Here is a 21,907-nt window from a genome sequence, read left to right on the forward strand (position 1 = left end):
CTATTAAATCTGGTTTTTACTTTCCAGTCAAACTCTTTGTGCACATTTGATTTCCAATCCTTTTATGGCACAAAAATGCAAATGAGAAAACTCCACTTCTTGTTTTATCAATCTCCAGTTCAATCCAGTAAATTGATTAACTCTATTTTCCAAACAATCCACAAATGGAGACCCCAAACTGGACCATATTTATGGTTTTGACCTCATTCCTCTTCAGAGATACCACTGCAAACTCGTATCAATGGCTCCTCAGAATGACCAGTGGGACGCTCTACTGGATGGAGACTGAACTACAACACTAAAAGAAGTTTTAAACTCACTTTTCAGTTAGCTAATTGAACAATTTTATTCTGTAAGATAATAAATTGCATGGTTACACAAAACCAATAAAAAAGGTAACTATTGCCACATTATGGAGTAATCAATCATGGTGAATATCTGCCACAAAAATTCATTCTTGAACAAGATGGCTTTTCCCAGAAGACAGTATTACATTTTAATAAAAAAGTGGGGTGGAAAGAAAAACGGATGGAAAAAAAAGATGCACATATGAAATTCACCATTTCTGGAACAATGACATTCCAACATATGTGAAGTAGATTTTTCTTTAAAGAGAAAATGTTTTATTTGCATCATACAGTGTTCTTTTATGTATCACATAAATGTAATTGTATCATAGTCAAGATGTTTTTCGGTGCAGCTGCAGAGGGTGTACAAACTAACTGAACAAGATGCGTCTGCTGAAGTTTCCAGGCGGGTCGTCTGGGAACTTAATCTTCTCCTTCTGAAGGTGAATAAAGCAACTATGTAACTCTGAGTTCGTTAGAGCAGATTTAGATTTTCGCCTATGCAGAGTATATTTTTCCCTCTGTCTGCAGATGTATTAAAGATTGTTTTTGCTCCCTGAACTTGGACTAATTGTGCACTTCACACATATTCAGATGAACTTTTATGGTTAGTTCACAATGGAAAAATCTGAGTTGATTTCATCTGAACATTAATTCAATCTGGAGAGACTTAGACGGAGAAAATGGAAACCATTAGAAGAGTTTATTGACATACAAAATTTAAGTCTTTGGCGCTTGGCCCCGGCTGAGGACATGGATCATCACAATCTTTGCGATGAGCTTGGATGAGCATTCCATATGCTGAAAGGAACGTCATCCCCCGAGACCAGACATTGGTGATGGAGGTGAAGAAAGGATGCAGCCGGTTAGCCGAGCGAGTGGAGGTGAAGGGGTGGAGGAGGGTTGAGCTCTGCTGGAAAGCGGTGCTATTTATCAGCTGGGACTTGGACAGTGATTGGACGTGACGCGTCTTGGACCAACGTTGATTAATCAATGGTGATGAACAGGAAGCAACGGTTGGATGATGCAGGTGGGGTTAGAAGAGACTTCCAGTTGAATTTGCACCTTTTTCCTCACAAACTGCAATAAGATCTATTATAAATTTGCCCAGTATAAATACACTGATTTCACTGTGAAAATTACGTTTTTAGTCTGTAGTATAAGAAATAAAAGACATTTCCATACAAGTCTTAAATACTTTATACAAAATATTGAGTGGAAATCATACACAGTGAGACAGATTTAAAGAGACGTGACAGTCCAATGAAAACTCCAGATAAATGCAGTGATTTATGGTCAAAAAGTTACAAAAATGTGCAATAATTAAAAAAACCTAAAGTGAAAACTTAACTTGGCACAAGGAAATATTTGCTCCCATCAACAGAAACATTGAATTACTGAGGGAAGGTAAGAGGCTGGATCTGTAGTTTAATTTCATCCATTAAAAAGCTGCTGAAACAAAAAGAGTTCAAAATAAATCGCTGTCTACAGAAATACAAAGAAATGGTAAATAAAAAACATGGGATTGATACTCAGCATGACAGATTACAGCTTACATAAAATCACTAAAATGAAAAATACAAAATGTTAAGGACATCAATCTGGAGAAAGAATATGCAAATTATAACAATTACAAGGTAAAGAGATTAAAAATAAACAAAAAATAAACATCATTTTTATAATTAAGGCCACTCGTATGAAGAGCAGAATAAAAAACAAAAAAGGAGAAAAATGTAAACTTGTAATCATTCCAACTCAAGTCCTGCTGTGCAACTCAGTTTGTAACAAAACCCCAAAAAACTCAAAAATGTCAAAAAATGGATCAGAAATCAGATCAAATCTTTAAAGGGAAATAAATATACAAAAATATAAATAAAATGGCCATGACATGCAGAAAACAGAGAGAAATAAAAATTACTACCAATAGAGGATGAAATGAAGCGATGAGTTAAATTCAAACATTTTTCATGTGAAAACGAGGATTAGCATCGTTTCTGCATGACAAGGCATTTTCCTGCTCAAACTGTTAGAAAACAAATTGTGATTTGTAGTTTTTCTTTGCTAAGTGAAGTGAAATATTTGACTTGTGTTCATTAAAAACAGGGATTTCTTTCCTTTTACATGAACACACATTCACAGCTTGCAGAGTGTAAGGCTTGAACCACTTGGCCACACTTTGGGAGGGGTGGGTTGGATTTATTGCACAAGAACACTCGGGGCGGGTGGGTTCTTATTCGGCCCTTTGACAGGTTCTGGATGGGTTCTGTCTCCTCAGTAGAGGCGGACGAGACTTAAAAAAATGTGAAGTTGAAGAACACTGGAAGCTGGTGAGGTTTTACACAGCAGCCAAGACAGGTCAGAGGTCAAAGCAGTGCCACTGCATCAAGCAGAGCCTCATCTTCCCTCCTCTGCTGATCGGGTCTCGGACTTGAGCCGGACGAACTCCTTGGCGACGTCGTCGTTGGAGCGCTGGAGAGGATCCGCATGGCGGTCAGGCCCGTGTCGTCCATGGAGATGCGCTGCCCCAGGGGCACCAGCAGGCGCAGTTGCCCCTCTCCATGATGTCCCTCAGCTGCACCACGGCCAGGCCCACCACCCGGTCGGCGGCGGCCGAAGCAGTAGTCCTTGACGCAGGCTTGAACCTCGTAGCACTCGAACCCGTCCTGAACACCCAGAACGCTGCAGAGCGAGAGCAGAACACAGGATGGGAGCACATGGGCTAGGGCGCTAATTGCAGAGCTAATTCCTGATTTTGTGCTTTTTCTGAAACTTTAAAAACATTCGTACACCTAGCTTTTGATGATCTAATTTTCCATTTTAAATCAAAACATTTTACTTTGATTTGAGGTCCACATCTGCAGTGGTAGATTACACTATTGCTAATTTGCTAATCTGCTAATAGCAGAGCAAATTTGTTGTGCAACACATTTTGATTCCCCTAAATCAGTTTTCGAGTTAAATTCTAAAGCACTAATGTACTTTTGCTGTTTTCTAGACTTTCAGTTGAATAAAGTTTGACATCTGCAGCAGAAGGGACACTTCCATTAAGCTGCTAATGTGCTAATAGTAGAGCTAATTTAGCTTTTTTAATAACTTTTAAAACTATTGCCACACAATTAATTTCTTAAAATAAATCCAGATTTTATTTGGAAAAGTTAAATTTGAGGAACTTCACTAAATGTTTAGCAGAAACACTAAATGAACAATTAGCTGTGCTGCTAGCGCATTAGCTGACATTGTCCAGTAATTTCACAAGGACTTTGTTTGTGTAACCAACAGTTTATGAAGTCAGAATTAAAAGAGCTTCAAATCCTAAATGTGTCACGACGTTTGGTTTTGAACTTACAAGTGAAAGGTCTCGTTGTATTTGGGAGACCAGCTGTTGTTCTTGGATTTGGTCTGAAATCGGCGCTTCTTGTCGCTGAGGTGCGGCCCGATCATCGTGACTTCCACGAAGGTCTGAACATCCCAGACGTCTGCCACTTCCAAATCACTGGCTGCAATCACTGCATCAATGACACAAACATTTAAACAGAAATGACACTAAAATGCTGCAGCTTTGATTTTATTGCTTCAAAATGAGCCCAAACGGACCTTTGAGAGTAACTTTCCGCTCTCCGCTCTGGGATGAGTGTACAGCTCAATCTGCAGGGAACCTCTCCGATGGGTTTGTCCACACCTGAGCCTGGTTTAACACAAACAACATTTGGTCCAATGCAGGCAAAGAAAACCACGTTTTATAGAGTCATGCGACAGAAACGCAGGTTTCACAAAACAGAAGAGAGAAAACGATGAAGGGAAGTTGGGCTGATGATGATTTCATGGAGACCTACCCCTGCTGGGCTGGATTTTCTCATTAGGGGTTAACCTAATACCCTTCCCATTGTGCACTGGCACAGAGCAGCAGGAGATAAAAACAAGACAGCAACTTAAACAACCAAATCCAGGAGATAAAAGAAGCGAGGAATCTGAAACTCTCCCGTATTTAATCTCCTTGGAGGCGTTTTGGATCTACCCTGTGAATGCTGCGTGGTCACGAAGGTTTTGATGAGCGTGTCGGTGGTCTGGGTGTAGAGCGACAGAGCGTGGCGGAGCGACGAAAGCTCAGCGCTCTTCTCCAGGAAAGTCTTCTTCAAGCCGTTCCCGCCCGCATGAAAGTATTGCTGCGTAGGAAACAAAACGAGAGGAATCAGCGTTCTACAACCTGAATGATTAAACTTAAAGTGGAGTTAATCAGACTTTTAGTTAATCAACTAAAAGACTCTTAAAATGTGAATGAATTGTACTTTTCTGTTTGACCAGAGGTCAACGTTTCGCTCTCACCTTGATGGTATCCAGAGCCACATCCATGACGGCACACTGCCTGGGCGTCAGGCTTTTAGCGTCTCCTGCCATGTGATCCTAAACAACCCAAACCAAGACTTTGACTAGACCAATTCACAGGAGAAAGCAAACTCAAAGGCAACCTGATACCTTCAGTTTGGAAAGGTGTCCAGTTCTTTAGCAGCAGAAAGGATCTGTGCTCCCTTCAGGAAAAACAGAAAAATGAATTATTCTTTTAGTTTTCAGAAGCCTTGTTTCAATTTTAAGTATCATATTAGTAAAGTTTGATGGAAATGGGAAAAAAAGCATCGATACAACTCATGTTCATACATAAAGTGAGTTATTTATCTACTCTATATGTGATTGGATGATGTTCAGTTTGTTGACTAATAATTAACTGAATATGCCACAGTCATCATTTTAAAACATAATGGATAAAAATATTTTTGTGTTTGGTCACGTCTGTCAAAATGTTTACATCTCATCATCTGACACAATTACGAGTTGATCCATTTCAAAATGGCAGCCATGTTTCCATCCCTGTGATTCAAATTTTGAGCAAATTTTTATAATAATGTATAAAAGAAAATGTAAATTACACTGCAAAACCATAACTCTCACCAAGTATTTTTGCTCTAGTTTCTAGTGCAAATTTGACAAATGTGAATTACAACATTTAACTTTTCTTTTGGGATCAATAAAGTATGTTTGAATTAGAATTTAAAAATATCTCAGCACATTTTAAATAAGACAAAAGTAACTTAATAGTAACTTATCAGAAGAAGAAGCTGTTTTAAGTCGATAATTCCTTAATATTGATTTAAAAAAGTAGTTGGCAGATTATTTAATTTAAGGGAAAATGTTTTGTCATAAGTGAAATAATCTGTCCTACACAAAATAAGTTCATTATATTTATTTTGCACAAAATTATTGATATAAATGAGATTTTAGTCTGGTTATTATACATCTTATAATATTGCAAAAATATCTTGATTTAGGTGAAATAATCAAATTTGTCAGCAATATTAAGAAATTATTGACTTAAAAACAAGCTTCTATTTCTTGCTGAAAAGCTATTTGTGAGTTAGTTTTCTCATTTTCTGCTGTTCTAAGATAGTTTCACTGACAACTAGATCAAAAATATTTGGGTAAGATTGGTGTTTGTTATGTAATTCACACTTTTTGACAACATTTCAAAACCATCTGGATGGAAACCTGTCCAGTGACGGAGACGAGCGTCAGACTCACCAAGGTGTCGTTCCCTTGCGGCAGGACGATGTTCTTCTCCCAGGCTGGTCATCACGATCCTCCACAGCTCCTTCAGAAGCGCTTCAGGACGGTTTTCTCACAACCGTGGCGAACAGCGTTAATCTGCAAAAACAAGACGTTCACACACACGCCGACGGACGAGCCGTGTTTGGGGAAATCCCACTGAACCCACTGCGCATCCAGGAAGTCCATGAGCGGCCGCAGCATGTTGTCCGAGTCGCCTCCACCTGGTCTTGGTGTTTTCGTTGAGCGGTCCTTTGATCTGTACAGCAGCGACGCCATCTGCCGCATGCAGTCGGTGATGCGGCTCTGGAAGCTGCAGGAGAAGAAAAGCCAGTGATGCACTGGACAAAGTGGGGAAACGTGGGGGTGTGAGGGCGGCGTACCTGTTCCCAAACGTGCTGCTGAGGTCGTCCAGAACGTTGTTGAGCGAACCTTGCAGGTCGTTGAGCAGGTCGCTGGCCTCCGTGTCCATCTGGAGGAGAGAAACCTTCAGTTCAAAAGGCTGACAAAAGGTTTTAGAGAAAGAAAAAGGGAAATAAAACTGGGAAGTTTTGGGATTTTTACTGAGGACTCAGAACCTGGAAGCTAAATTACTTTTAAAGCGAAATTATTACAAAACACCTGAGAGTCTACGGTTGCATTACGAGTCCGTTAAACACCTTGTTGGTGTAGTTTGCATTTCTACTCATATATAACATGCATGTTACAGTTCACCTCCTGTAACGCATGAACTCACCTCATGATCCTCACATGCATTTTCTCTCTATGTGGCAGAAAGTTGGGAGGTAAAACAAGACATTTTGGATGAAATGCCCCATTTTGACACTCATTAAGTGGAAAATTGCTTATTAAGGATCTAATTTAGGATATTCTGCTTGTGCCTACCTTCTCAAATGGTTCGTCCATCTTTGAGTCAGAAAATTGTTAGAGATATAAAAAAACACAAACAGTGTCAAACTGTCCTGAAGAGGTGGAGGAGCTGTATAAATCCAAATGATTTCTGGACTCTTTGGTGAATATTAAGGTGATTTAATCCCAGATAACATGTTTAACCCACTCTCCTTCTCAGTCTATCACACATGGTTTAGAAAAGGAACAAAATAAAGTGTTAAAATGAAAAAATACAGTTGAAGGTGACGTGAAAGTGGCGCTTTTATGGAAATAAGGGAAAATGCTGCTAATCTAAAGAGGAAATCCTCACAGATGAGAATAAAACCAGACAACAAAACTCCACCATGTTGGATGTTTTCGTTTCAGTTTGGGGAAAATCTTTGGAAATGACTTTGGATTTGGAGAATGAAGGATGTTAAAAACCACTTTCAACTGCAACAAACCTCTGCCTCCATTTCCTCCCCTTCCTCTTTAACTTCCTCCTCTTCCTCACTTCCTTCAAACTAGGAGTTGCAGTAAAGAGGCAACAAAGGTTTTGTCTCGTTGCTTCATTCAGATAATTGTGCAGTGGTTTTTTAAAGTTATTTTTAAGACATATGCAGTCATGTTTTACATGTTGCATATGCAGTGGACTTGCCTGCCATGCTAGCGCGCTATTCTTCAGCTAGAAAAGTAGAGAAAAGGTAGAGAATGTCTTTCTCCAGCCACAATTACAAGAACTGACTTTATATTGAGTTAAAACGTGGATACTATCAGAAAAAAAAATATTACCATTTATTTTTGGTCTAGTTTATTGTTCAAGTACATTTGGACACTTAAAATAAGACTAAACTAATTTACAAGTAACTTTTTAGAAAGATATATGAGCTTGGAGGGAGTTTGAGATGCATTAAGTCTTAGAATATTCTTCTTAAAAAGGAAAACCTGCAGATTTGTCTGCACAAAAACTTTTGAATTTCATATTAAAATGTTAATTTAACAGAGTGATTCGTATTTTCCCAGGCAGCCTTAATTTTCTTTATATGATTTCAACATGGTGCATTTCCTAACAATCAAAAACAAATCAAATTGATATGATGTCAAAACTGGAATCTATCACTAATTTGAACACTTGGCCCTCAACATCAATGTTGGAGAAACGTTATCGTCATTGATAATGTAATAACAGCAATAGTGTTACAACAACAATATTAAATAACAGTGTTGTTGTAATTTCAAGGCTGCTGTTTCTCTGTCAGATTCCCTCAGGTCTCCACAGCAGAGAGATGGATCACGGCGCTCTTCCTCCACCTCCTCGCCGCGCCCCATCCTCATCCTCCACCACCTCCACTGAGTTCTGATGGGTTGGTTCAGATCCTCTCTGGAGATCAGACACCAGAACAGAGGCGGATCAGAACCAAAGCCAGCAGCTCTGCTGAAGCTCAGGAGAAACTCTGAGTCCAGATGTGGACCCTGGTCTCCTCCAGAACCTCCTCTGTTCTGCTGTGGAGGAACTGTGTGGATCCAGTTCTGCAGCAGGACCTTCTCAGCTGCAGCAGAAGAAGAAAGGACTTCCTGTATTCAGGTTGGAGAGAAACCTGGATATTTTCTAGCTTGTGGTTCTGCTTCCAGCGTAGATGTTCTCCAGGGTTCTGATCTGGATCTAGTGGACTGTAGAGCTCATCAGGTTTCCTCTCATCCACTTTGAGATCTTCAGCCTCCTTTAGATTCAACCTGAAGCTTCTTCTGACAGATTAGCTGCAGCTGATATTTAGCATGATGTTTATTATTCTAGCCTCAGTTTTTGTTCTTCATGTGACTCCACTGAATCCGACTCTGATGTCGTCCACTTCACAAGTGATGAAGATCCTTTTTCTTTCACTTCCTGCTGATTTCTTTCCAAAGCTCCATTTTTTCCAGGAGGATCTTCAATGTTCTCTTTAGATGATGAAGGAACTCAGACTGACTCCACCCGGCTGGTGCTCCAGGTGAGCAGAAACAAACAAACCCTAAAGTCATCTCTGCAGACCAGCTTAGATTTGGACCAACTGAACATCAAGCTTCAGTAACGTCTCAGTTAAAGTTTGTTTCCAGATCTGAGATCAGAAAGTTCTGGAACAAACTGGTTGCTCTCCAGTTTGATGATGTTTCCAACCTGAATGTTCATCCATTTTTCTTCCCTCAGCCTGGAAAGAAAATCCTCTAAATTATCTGGCTTGATAAAAACTGTTTTATTAGTAAAATCTTGGAATCTTGACTCACTCTTTGTGTATCAGGACTTTCACCTTGCAGTTATTCACCTGAAATGAAGAGGAATTGTTTATTTTTGGTCTAAGAATAAAATGTTTTGTAAGGATCATGTAATCACATCCTGGAAAGTCCTTCAGAGTTTATCTTTGCTCTAAAGTTATGAAAACCCGAAACCTCTCCCTTTTTAACAGAGATCAATAACCAAACACTCTTATCTTTGCTTAATCTGCCCAGTTTGACAAATATAAATGAACATCGCTTCAAAATGTGTGTATTTTATTACTTCTGAGTGGGAAAGGGTTTCTGAAATGGAGCAGGAAATACATTTCATAACAGCTGATTTGCATGTGATCAAGACAAGAAGGCAGCGGTCAACACACACACACCCAGTGGTGTGTTCACACACACTCTGCAGAACTTTGTGTTCATCAGGAGGTCGATTGTTTCAGGTTTGAGCTAAAACAGAAGCAGCAGCACTTCCTCTACAGGAGAAAACACACGAGGTCATGAGGTCAAGCTTTGTGACAGTAAATAAAAACATGAATAATCTCTTGGTTTGCCAAATTATAATAAAACATGATATTTATGTTATGAACAATTAAATAATTTTAGCTTGGATTGGCTCTGAAGACATCATAAATCACTGATTCATTATAAAAACTTTGACTAGACTCAGAGTAGACTTATGTAAATATACATGATGAAGTATTTAAATTCAGCATTTCACTGAAAAAGTAATTAAAGTGTAGATACAGGGATAAAGATTAGCATGCTAACCCCTCAGGTTTCCCATCAGCCACTTGGGTTCAGGATGACCAACATTTTTAAACATGGCTGCTAATTTTGAGCCTTTTAAACCAGATATGGACATTAAATGTTCCCTGTTAGAGATTCAGGTTTTAACTTATGGATCTTGTCAGTAAATTTGATTTAATTATTGGGGAATAATAAAAAAAATTGTCAAGGAATAAACTAAAAATTAGGTTTTTGGAGGTGAAATTATTAATTGTTGAATAAAAATGGAAAAATAATCATGTAGGATTAATGAGATTATTTTATTGTGACATTTGAAACTGTTACAATTTTACAGAATATCCTTATAAAATCAACAAGTAACTTATTTTAATTTGATCATTTTAGAAACAAAACTTATTTTAAAGGAATAACATTAAGAGACTGGTGTTTTTAGAATGTGTTATATTTAATGAATAATTACTGGGTATAGCCAGTGAAAACCACTAATTTATTTAACATTTTTACAGATTGATTGAATTAATCTAAAGATGATTGGTCTTAGAATCAATAACGATTAATTGATCAGTGGCAACTCTCTTAAAAATAGTTTCTCCTGTATAAAGAGAGCTAACCATCTTTTCATAAAATGAAGGAATTTAGAAAAAAACACATTACATTTGTACTTTCACTTTGTGTAAAGAGTATTAAGTACTAATTGAATTTATATAAAACATGCAGTTTTTTCATGTTATTGAACGTAGGCAGCCTTCAAAATGAGCGGTCCTTATGTTTCTGTGATGCTTCCAGTCTCTGCGTTGTCCTGTTTCCCCTTGATTGTTCCCAGGTGTTTCTCGTTTCTGTGATTACCATCTGTGTATTAATCCCACGGTTGTCCTTTGTTCCTCATCGGGTCCTCATCGTTCTTCACGTCATTTTGTCAAGCCTGTTCTTCTGTCCACCAGGATGAAACAGTTGAAAAACTGAAAAACATGTGGATCCTGGAATAATGGGCAGCAGTCAACACACACACACCCAGTGGTGTGTTCACACACACTCTGCAGAACTTTGTGTTCATCAGGAGGTCGATTGTTTCAGGTTTGAGCTAAAACAGAAGCAGCAGCACTTCCTCTACAGGAGAAAACACACGAGGTCATGAGGTCAAGCTTTGGAATAATCCTGGAATAATCCTGGAATAATCCCAGCTTCCATCTTTAAAGGACTGGAAGAAGAAAAAGTTTCCAAGGACTCAATCAGAATCGTTTCAACAAGAAATAGATTGTAGAGACTGAACTATCTGTTCAACAGTGAGAGAGTTTCTCTGACAGGAGGAAAAACTTTAGACTCTTTAGACTCAAATCAGCTCAGAAAACTGAAGAACCAGGACTGGACCAGAACCAGAATCCAGGAACCAGAGGTTCAGTGAATGTGGTGTTGAAGGTGTGGAGGAGGATCAGTGAGTCAGAGAGACTCTGTAGAAGGACAGAATGCCAGCAGGACAGTCCACATTCACTGCTACTCTGTTAGAGACAGAGGAGGAGGAGAGACGAGTTACTATGTTATTGTGACAGACAGAGAAACCAACACGATCAGAGCAGTTCAGACTCCAGGAATGATCATTCCATCCAAACACACAGTCTCCACTGTTTCCTTTCCTCTTGATTCTTCTGTAACTCACTGATATATTAACATCTCCTCTCCTCTCAACCTCCAGTAACAGCGACCAGTCAGACCAGTTCTACACAGCTGAAGATAATTATCAAATCTGTCTGGATGATCAGGATATGACTGAAGCTCCTCCACATGTGTCACCTTCCTGTTGTCTTCAGACAGTTTGAGGTTTCTGCTCACTGTGTTTGTGTCGATGGTGAGTTGACAGGAATCTGATGGAGAACAAACACAATCCAGCTGCAGTTATTGATCATTTATTGACACTTTGACTCCTGAATGAGTGATGTGACAGTTTGAAGATGGTTGAATGTGAGCTGCTTTGTTGTCATGAATCAGATGAAAAACACACTTACATTTCCTCAGACCTGGAGTCAAGAATCGGCCTCCAGCAGGCTCCACCCTGAAAGGAGGAGGGGGGTCAGACCATCAGTCTCTTTCAGCAGCAAACATGGACATACATGTCTCTCAGACACACATTGTCCTCGAGAGGGTCTTGACTGCAGCCTGCAGAAAGGGGCGGGGACGGACCACTGTCAGTCTCAGACCTTATATGAAATTGGGACTATTGCATTCCGGAAATGAAGGGGGCGCTATTTTCACAATCACTAATATCTTAAAGAAGCGGGGTGAAGAGGTCGATTGGAAGAAGTTTGAGAGGTTTCGCCATTGACGTTCGGAACGCTATTCATAATGGAACAAGCACAAAGTCAGCAAAAGGTATTTTCTACCTTATTAAAACTTTTTTCATATAGTAAATCAAAACGCTTTTTCTAGATTAGGTTAAAATATAATTGACAGCTGCAAACAAGTGAAATTCATAGTTTGTACAGGGGAAGGCAAATTTTAGCATGTAGCATAGCTAATTATTTCCGTGCAGGGATCATTAGATAAAAATCGAAAAGTAGAAAAATGTATACTTGAGAAATGTATTTTATGCCCCAATTTTTTTTTCGTTATACAGATGCACTTATCAATTTGCAACATTGGGATCGGACAGAAAATTCTTCCCGTACTGTCTGAAGACAAATACCGCTGTCCCCTTTGCTCATACAGTGCGGAGGAGTCTTAAAGGTACAGAACCACATAGCAAGAACTGCTATGGTTCAACATAACAGTATGTAAAACTACACTTATGAATGTTTATTTTTACATTCTTATCAGTTTTCTAGTGTTTTATTTCATTTTTAAAGGTTAATATTTTTTTAAATATGTTTTTGTACACCAATGTTAAATTTCTTGAAAGTCTAATATTTTTTATAAACTAACAGCTTTTTTTATAAGCTAACAGCTGCCATCATAAGTGGAACCCAGAGATGATACTGTAATGACGAGCAGCACTACTTCAATGTATTTTTAGTAACTGTGCAGCAAACTACACATTTAAAAGTAACAAAGTATTTTGTGAAATGGCTATTATTAAGTACTGTTTTACTGATTATAATGTGCAATGTAATATTACCCATTTATTTCAGCAGACATTAATAAAAATTAAGTTATGTGCACTGTTAGGTATTTTAATACAAGACAACAAATTAAGGTTAGAGGAAACCTAACATAAACAACATTTATCAGTGTATCGTGTTTTAATTCTTTATGGATTAAAATGTGTTCTTCATGCAGTTAAGTTTCTCGCATTATGTTGCATATCAACAACATTAACTCAAGAGTATAACATTTGGAAAAATGGTCCTAATTATTTATTTTTTTAATCAAAGTTACAGAGTAATTGAGTAAATCTGATTAGTTAATCTTTGCTGTTCATTTTGTGCAGAACATATGTGTGTTATCTGGAAGCCATTAATTGTTAAATCCTACAAAACAGTTACAACAATGTTAAAGAATCTACAGTGATTAATTCAAACATGCCTTTTGTTCTTCCAATCATTTGTATATTTCCTGGTGTAATAACCTTTTTCTTTTATCTTAGTAGCTATTAGGCTGAGTCTTCGCTCTGTTCTGAGTGAGAATGAATCACATCTTGTTTAAACATATCTGCAATGTATATAGATGTTTTTTTTTATTTTATTCATTTCTTTTTTTAAGATTCATTCATAATCTCTTCCAGTATGAGTCTTGCATTGCACCTGTTTTTTTTATTATTATTATTTTCAGATGCCTTTGATTGCACTGGAAGCTGTTCTCCAGGAGGTGATTGTGGCACAGGGAGGCACATCTTCCCTCACCTTGGCATTGACCTGCAAGTGCTTAGAAGCCATTGTGTCTGACCCAGTTTTCAGGAAGAAGACTCACTTTGCTTGGCTAGATGGTAAAGACCTTTGACTTTTTTCACCTAAAACATGTGAAATTAGATTTCAACTACATAAAATTAGTTTTTCATCAACAGGTGAGATCAGCTGGGCGACATTTTCAGAATCATTCAAGGCAGAAAACAGGATTCCTTTTGCGGTTGTAAGATGTTCTTCCTGCAACCGGCAACATAAAGACTGTGTGGGCTTCACTGGACATGGAAGATGAGGAGAGTTCTCTCGTTACTACTCTGATGGCACATCTGGACACTGCCCTGAATGCCAGTACTGAATGCTAGGACAATATTAGTTGTTTTCTATAGTCTTTCACACATTTCAGTTGTCACACATTGTGTTTTTTGTGAAATGTCATTTTAAATCATCTATGCTGAAGCACATTTGCCTTTTGACTTGTTCAGTCATTTGTTTTCATAATGTGTTATTTCAATATTATGTACATTTTTGAATGTTTCTTTTGTTGTAGCTCAGTTGATTTACATTATTTAGTTTGTACAGAAATTGTGTTACATTGTGGCTGCATTTTGTTGGAGAGAGTAGAACCAATAAAGTAGTTGTAAATATATTGTAACAGTGTTGTTTAGCAATTGGATCACCTTGTTTTAAAAATTTGAAATACATGCTAAGATAATAACTTGCAATATTTTATATGTGTAAATGCAATGTTTCCTATACTTTTTAAACAATGACTGGAATCATTACAAATGTTCTTTACAAACCTGACATACGGCTAAGTTGTTTGTTTTAACAGTCAGAATCAACTGTTGTTTTATAATAAAGCAAGAACATACAGAAACATTGTTTAGTTACAAAGTCATAATACAAACATAAGACTAAAGGTGAGCTGAGTGAAGGTGGAGACCAGGTGGAGGTGATGGAGGCTCAGGTGAGGAGCAGTTGCACATCAAGCCGGAGTTTGTGAAGGACGGAGGAGATGAGACCGGCGCCGTGATCAGAGATGAAGACGGTTACAATTTACACAGATTTAATTTATGTATCCAGTGAATTTATTCAAAAAGGTTTTCATAGAGAAAAAGAAACCCAACAACGAATCATTCTCTCTGACTGTTACCAGCACAGTGTCTACTGCCGGGGTCCGAAGATTATTTCTTCTCAAATGAACTTTCTAAAACCTGCTTTCTGTGAGTCTTTCCAGGTTGAAGCTACATTTAAAGTTTTAAATGAATCACTTTGGGTTTTGCAACAATGGCATATTTAAGGTCTTTGGGGCTCAGTTTATGAATCAATTGCAATTGGTAGAATTGATTTTGAATTTCTAAACAGAATAGTGGGACACCAATCAGTTTACTGATTAAGACATTATGGTAAACAATGGTAACAGTCGAGCTTGTTAGAAGTTCAAAAGTCATTTAATTTGTTTGTAAATTATGTTCACAATGTGAATAAGAAAAATATTTGCCAAATAAACAGAACAAAAGTGTTCTGTGAATGGACAGACCAAGTTGGCCAAAATTGACTAAACGTTTTACTGTTAGTCAACGATTTTGACTATCGGCCTCTTTTCCATCTAGTCCTTATTAAATAAGGCAAAGGATATTCTATTTTAGATTTTAACTTATTTATTTTAAGAGTACCATTCACAACATCAAAATCTATTGTTTGAATTTCAACACCAGCAAGTATTTGTTTATATCTGTTTTCTGTGATGGACTGGCGATCTGTCCAGGGTCCCTGCAGCAGCTCTCATCACCCACTGCACGGATAACCTGAGAGTAAAATAATTGATGGATTGATAAATGTGTTTTTAATATAGTGTACATTTGTCTCTACAATGTTAATTTATGTTTTATGACTTTTGTTTGGGAAAGTTAGGGTGTAAGGATAGATAAATACATTTCCATAATGATTCCTTATTATTGCTTATTTTAGATTGTTTGTTACTAATATAATTTTAACATCCAAAACAAAGATTTAATAAAGATTTTAAAATAAAAAAGGGACATACCACGTGACGTAACAAGTGGTATGTCATTTCCTTACTGTTTAATTTGTAGTTAATATGTAATTAATTTTAAATGTTAAAAGTGTTATTGGGTGTTTTTAAAAGCGTTGTCAAATAAAATGCGTTATTATTATTATAATATTGAAACAAGGCTGATACAGGAAATGGGTGTCACTAGCGCCCCCTTCATTTCCGGAATGCAATAGTCCCATTTCCATATAAGGTCTGAGACTGACAATGGTCCGTCCCCGCCCCTTTCCGCATGCTGCAGCCAAGTGTAGTTTTTGTCCTCCACTGAGACAGGAACAGTCCAACATCTGGGTTGCAAACTGCAGTGGATGTAGGAAGGACAGTTGGTGCTGCAGCACAACTCATTTCTCCAAACACAGGAAAAGCTCCAACAGAGAGGAGAAAGGAAATCCCTCAGTAACAACCTGAAGAAACTCACTGAAGCCTAAAAGGACATCAGGAAACTAAGGAAACATTTCTGGAAGCTCCACCTGATTTAATAATCAGCATTAAAATACAATCAATCTAAACTCTGATCAACACCTGGATACCTGATCCATCCACACTCCCACACACAGATGAAGGAATGAAACACTAAACAGCCCTGCTGCTGAAAACCTGCTGTGGCCTCACTGTAATATCCAGAAATACAAACATTCAAAAGGAGAAGCTGCATCACATTCAACAAAGATTCAACAAGAATCAAAGATTTGATCTCTGAGCTCAGACTCACAAACCAGGGAGAGGCTTCCATCATCACACACCTCTGACAAACACCTCCAACCTTTCAGCACTTCCTCTACCAACCAGCACCACCAGGTGGCGCTGCACACATTTACAATGAGCCCAAGAAGAAGAAGCAGCATCCTGAATCCAGCAGCTGCAGTAATGGCTTGTGAAAGTGTCCAAGGAGCATCTGGAACCAGAACCAGCAGATCCAACAGTCCAGAGAGTCTTTGTTTGCATCTTTCCTCTCAGATTTCCAAGCTGCTCTCAGAGGGAAATGACATCATCACTCTACTGATGATGTCATGCTCTGATGTCACTGACCAGGAGCTGCTGGACTTCTACATTTCCAGCATGGAGGACAGAGAAGATCTCAGCTCTGATGAGGAGCTGGCCTGCTTCACACTGATTGAGGGTCAAAGAAATATTTCCAGATGAAGTCAGACTAAAATGTTGGATTGTCCTGCTGTTGCAATCAGAGGCCAAGAAGAAGCTTCAAGTTCTTCTCCTGTTCAGCTCCATGTTCCTGTCAGAGACTTCAGCTCCTCATGAGGAGAACAACTAAAGCCTGGAACAGACTGACACCAACATCCTGACATCTCATCCCTGAACAAAGCTTTGCAGCATCAAGGTGACTCTTAGCGCCATATATGGACAGATTTCCTCTAAGGGGGCGGAGCCTGGATCGGAGGAACCAGCAGCAGCTTCCAGGAACAAACCTTGGGAACCTCTGGAGGAGAACATGGAGATGAGATTCCTGCTTTAATCAGTGGATTCATTGATAGAAAACATGAAATGTCTGAGAGCTGCAGCTCCATTTTCTACTGATCTGCTGGAACATCAGATAGAAATGAAGAATTTATCATTTCACATCAAATTTGTTCATCTTCCACAGATACAACTGAATTATTGAGCTGAACTGGTTCCAAAGGTCTGGATGGTAAAAACATCCATTGTTTTTCTGTCTCATTAGTTTCCAGAAAGAGTTGAAATGTTTCAGCAGCTTTTATCCAGCAGCTCAGTAAAGATCTCTCCTCTTTCCAACCTGATTTAGTCCATGAAGCAGAACATCTCTGCTGCTGCAGCAACAGGAGGAAACTTCTCCAGCTCTCAACTTCTACACTCTGACTGCTTGGAAACAGATCAGGGAGGAACAGCCTTTTCTCCAGGCTGCTCCTCCTGACTCTAGCGCCACCTAGAGGACAAACTACCATACAAATAAAACTGCTAAACTCTGCCTCAAACAGTTTGCTTCATGTTTTTGTGTATTTTTGGTTTCATTAAGTCCTGAAAGTTGTGAATCTTTGTTTCACTTTTTGAGAACTTTTCCACATCCATCTGACCATTTTCTGATCTTTCCTCATTTGGGCTGATTGGTCTAGATCTCCATGAAATATTCTTTTAAAGTCCAAATTGTTTCCCAGCTGTGTCTCTACAATTACATATCATATCTTTTATATGATATCATTAATCTGCATATTTTTAACTTATTTTTAAATCAGCCAATCAGCTTCTTGTATTTCCTCAGTAGATCCATCAGTGGAAGCCCCGCCCAGCCCATGATGCTCCTGGTTTGTGAAGACAGAGAGACAAACTGAACTCTGATAGGAAACAGTTTCAACTGATTTTCTCTCTCCAACCTCTTGGTTCCACATGGAGCTATATTTGGCCCCCTGCTGCTCTGAATACCATGTTATTGTGGTTCCAGTAGATGGGTTGGTTTCCCAGCTTCATTCAGAACCATGTGGAAGATTCTTATAGTTTAAATGAGCTGCTGTTTGAAAAGTTACACAACCAAAATGACCAGAGATAATTTGAGTTATTAAACTGTAATAAGAGATAAAATGGGGTTCAAAATGTTATCCATTCATTTATAAATGATATGACTGTATACCAGTTTCAAACTAAATGTTTCCCAGCAGACTGACTAAAGACATTTCTCCCTCTTCCTCCTCTATCAGACCTTCTCTGCTCCTGCAGCAGGTTCCTCCATACCTGAGAGCTTCCAGTCTCCAGTGTGGATCCTTCAGTCCAGCCGACAGCAGCTTCACTCCTGATTCTCCTGGATGATTGTAGCTCAGGTCCAACTCTTTCAGAGGGGAGGGGTTGGAGGTCAGAGCTGAGGCCAGAGAAGCACAGCCTTCCTCTGAGACCAAACAGCCTGATAAGCTGCAGAAACACAATTCATCACATGATGAGAAAATGAGAACATTGAGGTAGAAACCAAGGACTGAACGGACGGATGGATGAATGGATGGATCTGTAATTATGCTTCTTTTTGCACCTTAGATTCATCAATTTGTCAAGAGCCCAGCGTTACCTGAGAGTTTCCAGGTTGCAGTTTGGACTCTTCAGTCCAGCAGAGAGAAGCTTCACTCCTGAATCCTGCAGGTTGTTGTTACTCAGGTCCAGTTCTCTGAGACTGGAGGACTGGGAGCTGAGAACTGAGGACAGAGCTTCACAGCTTCTCTCTGAGAGGTTACAGACACTCAGTCTGAGGAGACAGGGAGGAAAATATGTTATTAATACAAGCCTTCTGTTTCCAGTCAACAATGTTTTTGTTGATTTGAGAGAACAATTTTATTTTACATGATATTTCCATTTGTTCTGAACTGTTTAATTTTATAGTTTATATCCATGCAGAAGGAAGTCGTTTCTTTTTTACAGAAACCCCCAATGTTTAAGAAATCATCAAATGTTTGTGTTACTTTCCAGTCAACAATATTCTTGGACTTATTGAAGAATAGGTCATATTTTTCAAAACTTTATTCTATAGTTGGGACTCTGACCTTGAAGAACTGAACTACAGGCAATAAGGAGGCTGGCAAGAGAAATATTACTACATTAATCCAGTGTCAGTTTTAACAGAAAGAGTCCATTGAAAATCTAGTCTGAATATCAGCATCAGAGCTGGTTTGAGGGAAAACACCAGCTTCAACAAAAGCAGAGAGAATCTCAGATTATATCTCTCCATTTTTAACTGGTTGGATTCAGAGATGGAAAACTGAGCAGTGACTGACAAAAACTGTTCCTTTGAGCAACAAGTTAACTATTCAGCTTCAAACTAAATGTTTCCCAGCAGACTGACTAAAGACATTTCTCCCTCTTCCTCCTCTATCAGACCTTCTCTGCTCCTGCAGCAGGTTCCTCCATACCTGAGAGCTTCCAGTCTCCAGTGTGGATCCTTCAGTCCAGCCGACAGCAGCTTCACTCCTGAGTCTCCTGGATGATTGTAGCTCAGGTCCAACTCTTTCAGATGGGAGGGGTTGGAGGTCAGAGCTGAGGCCAGAGAAGCACAGCCTTCCTCTGAGACCAAACAGCCCGATAAGCTGCAGACACACAAACTTCCTGTCAAGCTCCTGCTGTCTGGATGTCCTTCCCACACATTTCTTTAAGAAAGTCCTGCCTGTTATTGCTACTGATCTGATCCAAATCGTAAACTCATCGCTTACATCAGTGTTTCCCCAGGCTTTGAAAAGAGCAGTCATCAAACCACTGTTAAAAAAGAACAACCTGGACAAATCACTATTGCAGAATTACAGGCCGACCTCTGACCTCTGACCTCCCATTCATCAGCAAAGTTATTGAAAAAACTGTGTGTAAACAATTAAATAGTTTCCTAATGATGACCAACTGCTTTGACACTTTCCAGTCTGGTTTTCGTGCTCACCACAGCACGGAGACTGGCCTAGTCAAAGTATTCAATGATATCCATATAAATACGGACTGTGGCAGAACCACAGTGCTGGTTCTGTTGGACCTCAGTGCAGCTTTTGACACTGTCGACCATGACATATTACTGAATCGACTGGAGAGTTGGGTCGGACTCTCTGGTTCGGTGCTCGACTGGTTTGAATCCTACATAAAGAACAGGGATTTCTTTGTTTCAATTGGAAACTTCTCATCAAAGACGTCAAAGGTCACATGTGGGGTACCCCAAGGTTCAATCCTAGGACCCCTCTTATTTAATATTTATATTCCCACTAGCTCAGGTCATAACAGGAAATAATATTAGCTACCACAACTATGCGGATGACACACAGCTCTACATTACGATGTCACCAGGTGACTCTGAACCCAACCAATCACTGAATAAATGCTTAGAGCAGATAAATGTGTGGATGTGCCAAAACTTTCTCCAACTGAACAAAAATAAAACTGAAGTCATTATTTTTGGACCTAAAGAGGAATGATCTAGAGTCAATGCACAGCTTCAGTTATTACAACTAAAACCTAGCGATCAGGCCCGAAACCTGGGAGTAGTGATGGACTCGGACTTGAACCTCCAGAGCCACATAAAGACAGTAACAAAATCGGCCTTCTATCACCTGAAGAACATCTCCAGGATTAGAGGACTAATGTCTCAGCCAGATCTAGAGAAACTCATCCATGCGTTTATTTTTAGTCGCATTGATTATTGCAACAGCGTCTTCACAGGCCTGTCCAACAAATCAATCAAACAGCTGCAGTTGATCCAGAATGCTGCTGCTCGCGTTCTCACTAGAACCAGGAAGATAGAGACATAACACCAGTTTTAAAGTCCCTCCAATAGATTTTAATATGTTGTTAGTTTACAAATCACTGAACGGTTTGGCACCACAATACATCAAAGATCTGCTGTTGTTGTATCAACCTTCCAGACTCTCAGGTTCTGGTTCTGGTCTGCTCTGCATCCCCAGAACCAGAACCAAAAGAGGAGAAGCAGCTTTCAGCATCTATGGACCAAAAATTTGGAACAAAACTTCCAGAAAACTGTAAAACAGCGGAAACCCTGACTTCCTTCAAATCTCAAGTAAAAACGCACCTGTTTAGAGTTGCATTTGAAATGTAAATGTATGGATTTGATTTTGTGGATATGTATGTAATTTTTATTTTTTTATTTTTTTTTCCTGTTGTGGGCAACGGGGCCCGGCAAATACCCGTGGTTAAACGGACGGCGGAGTCCGGCGGTAAAGGGAAGTGAGAAAAGGGAGGGGGAAAAAAAAACCTTGGATTCTAATAAAAAAAAACCTTGGTATTTTATTCTATGTTGCATGCCTTTGTGTTTTGTGTTTATGATGTAAAGCACTTTGAAATACCTTGTAGCTGAAATGTGCTATACAAATAAAATTTGATTGATTGATTGATTGATTCATCACATGATGAGAAAATGAGAACATTGAGGTAGAGACCAAGGTCTGAACTGATGGATGGATGGATGGATGGCCCAGAGTTACCTGAGAGTTTCCAGGTTGCAGTTTGGACTCTTCAGTCCAGCAGAGAGAAGCTTCACTCCTGAATCCTGCAGGTTGTTGTTACTCAGGTCCAGTTCTCTGAGACTGGAGGACTGGGAGCTGAGAACTGAGGACAGAGCTTCACAGCTTCTCTCTGAGAGGTTACAGCCACTCAGTCTGAGGAGACAGGGAGGAAAATATATTATTAAATAATTTATTAAAATGTCTTTTTTCCAGTCAACAATGTTCCTCTTTACTGATTTAATG

At 39.1% G+C, this 21,907-nt stretch overlaps 1 protein-coding gene, 1 long non-coding RNA gene and 1 pseudogene across 2 annotated transcripts; all 3 read right to left on the reverse strand.

Annotated features, from left to right (window-relative positions):
* Positions 1-2,232: 2,232 nt before the first annotated feature.
* LOC129379592 (protein unc-13 homolog B-like) lies at positions 2,233-4,053 on the reverse strand (annotated as a pseudogene).
* LOC129379574 (protein unc-13 homolog B-like) lies at positions 4,044-4,769 on the reverse strand. The gene is made up of 3 exons (XM_055060400.1): positions 4,671-4,769; positions 4,363-4,510; positions 4,044-4,237 (listed from the first exon to the last, which is right to left on the reverse strand). The coding sequence occupies exons 1-3, from the start codon at positions 4,740-4,742 to the stop codon at positions 4,167-4,169; spliced, it is 291 nt and encodes a 96-aa protein (XP_054916375.1). The 5' UTR covers positions 4,743-4,769; the 3' UTR covers positions 4,044-4,166.
* Positions 4,770-6,355: 1,586 nt separating this feature from the next.
* Positions 6,356-6,975, reverse strand: LOC129379578 (uncharacterized). Its single transcript, XR_008608203.1, has 3 exons — positions 6,828-6,975; positions 6,679-6,705; positions 6,356-6,414 (listed from the first exon to the last, which is right to left on the reverse strand). It is a non-coding gene; the product is annotated as an uncharacterized LOC129379578 (long non-coding RNA).
* Between the last annotated feature and the right edge of the window lie 14,932 nt (positions 6,976-21,907).

This window comes from Poeciliopsis prolifica, unplaced genomic scaffold, assembly GCF_027474105.1.
Source record: "Poeciliopsis prolifica strain line A6 unplaced genomic scaffold, Auburn_PproV2 SCAFFOLD059, whole genome shotgun sequence".
NCBI lineage: Eukaryota > Metazoa > Chordata > Actinopteri > Cyprinodontiformes > Poeciliidae > Poeciliopsis > Poeciliopsis prolifica.

Excerpts from the sequence above, each read along its gene's own strand:
- LOC129379574 (XM_055060400.1), bottom strand. The coding sequence starts at position 4,742 with ATGGCAGGAGACGCTAAAAGCCTGACGCCCAGGCAGTGTGCCGTCATG. Across the intron at positions 4,511-4,670 it reads TGGCTCTGGATACCATCAAG|CAATACTTTCATGCGGGCGG; the intron begins GTGAGAGCGAAA and ends TTTCCTACGCAG. Across the intron at positions 4,238-4,362 it reads GACCACGCAGCATTCACAGG|TGCACAATGGGAAGGGTATT; the intron begins GTAGATCCAAAA and ends GCTCTGTGCCAG.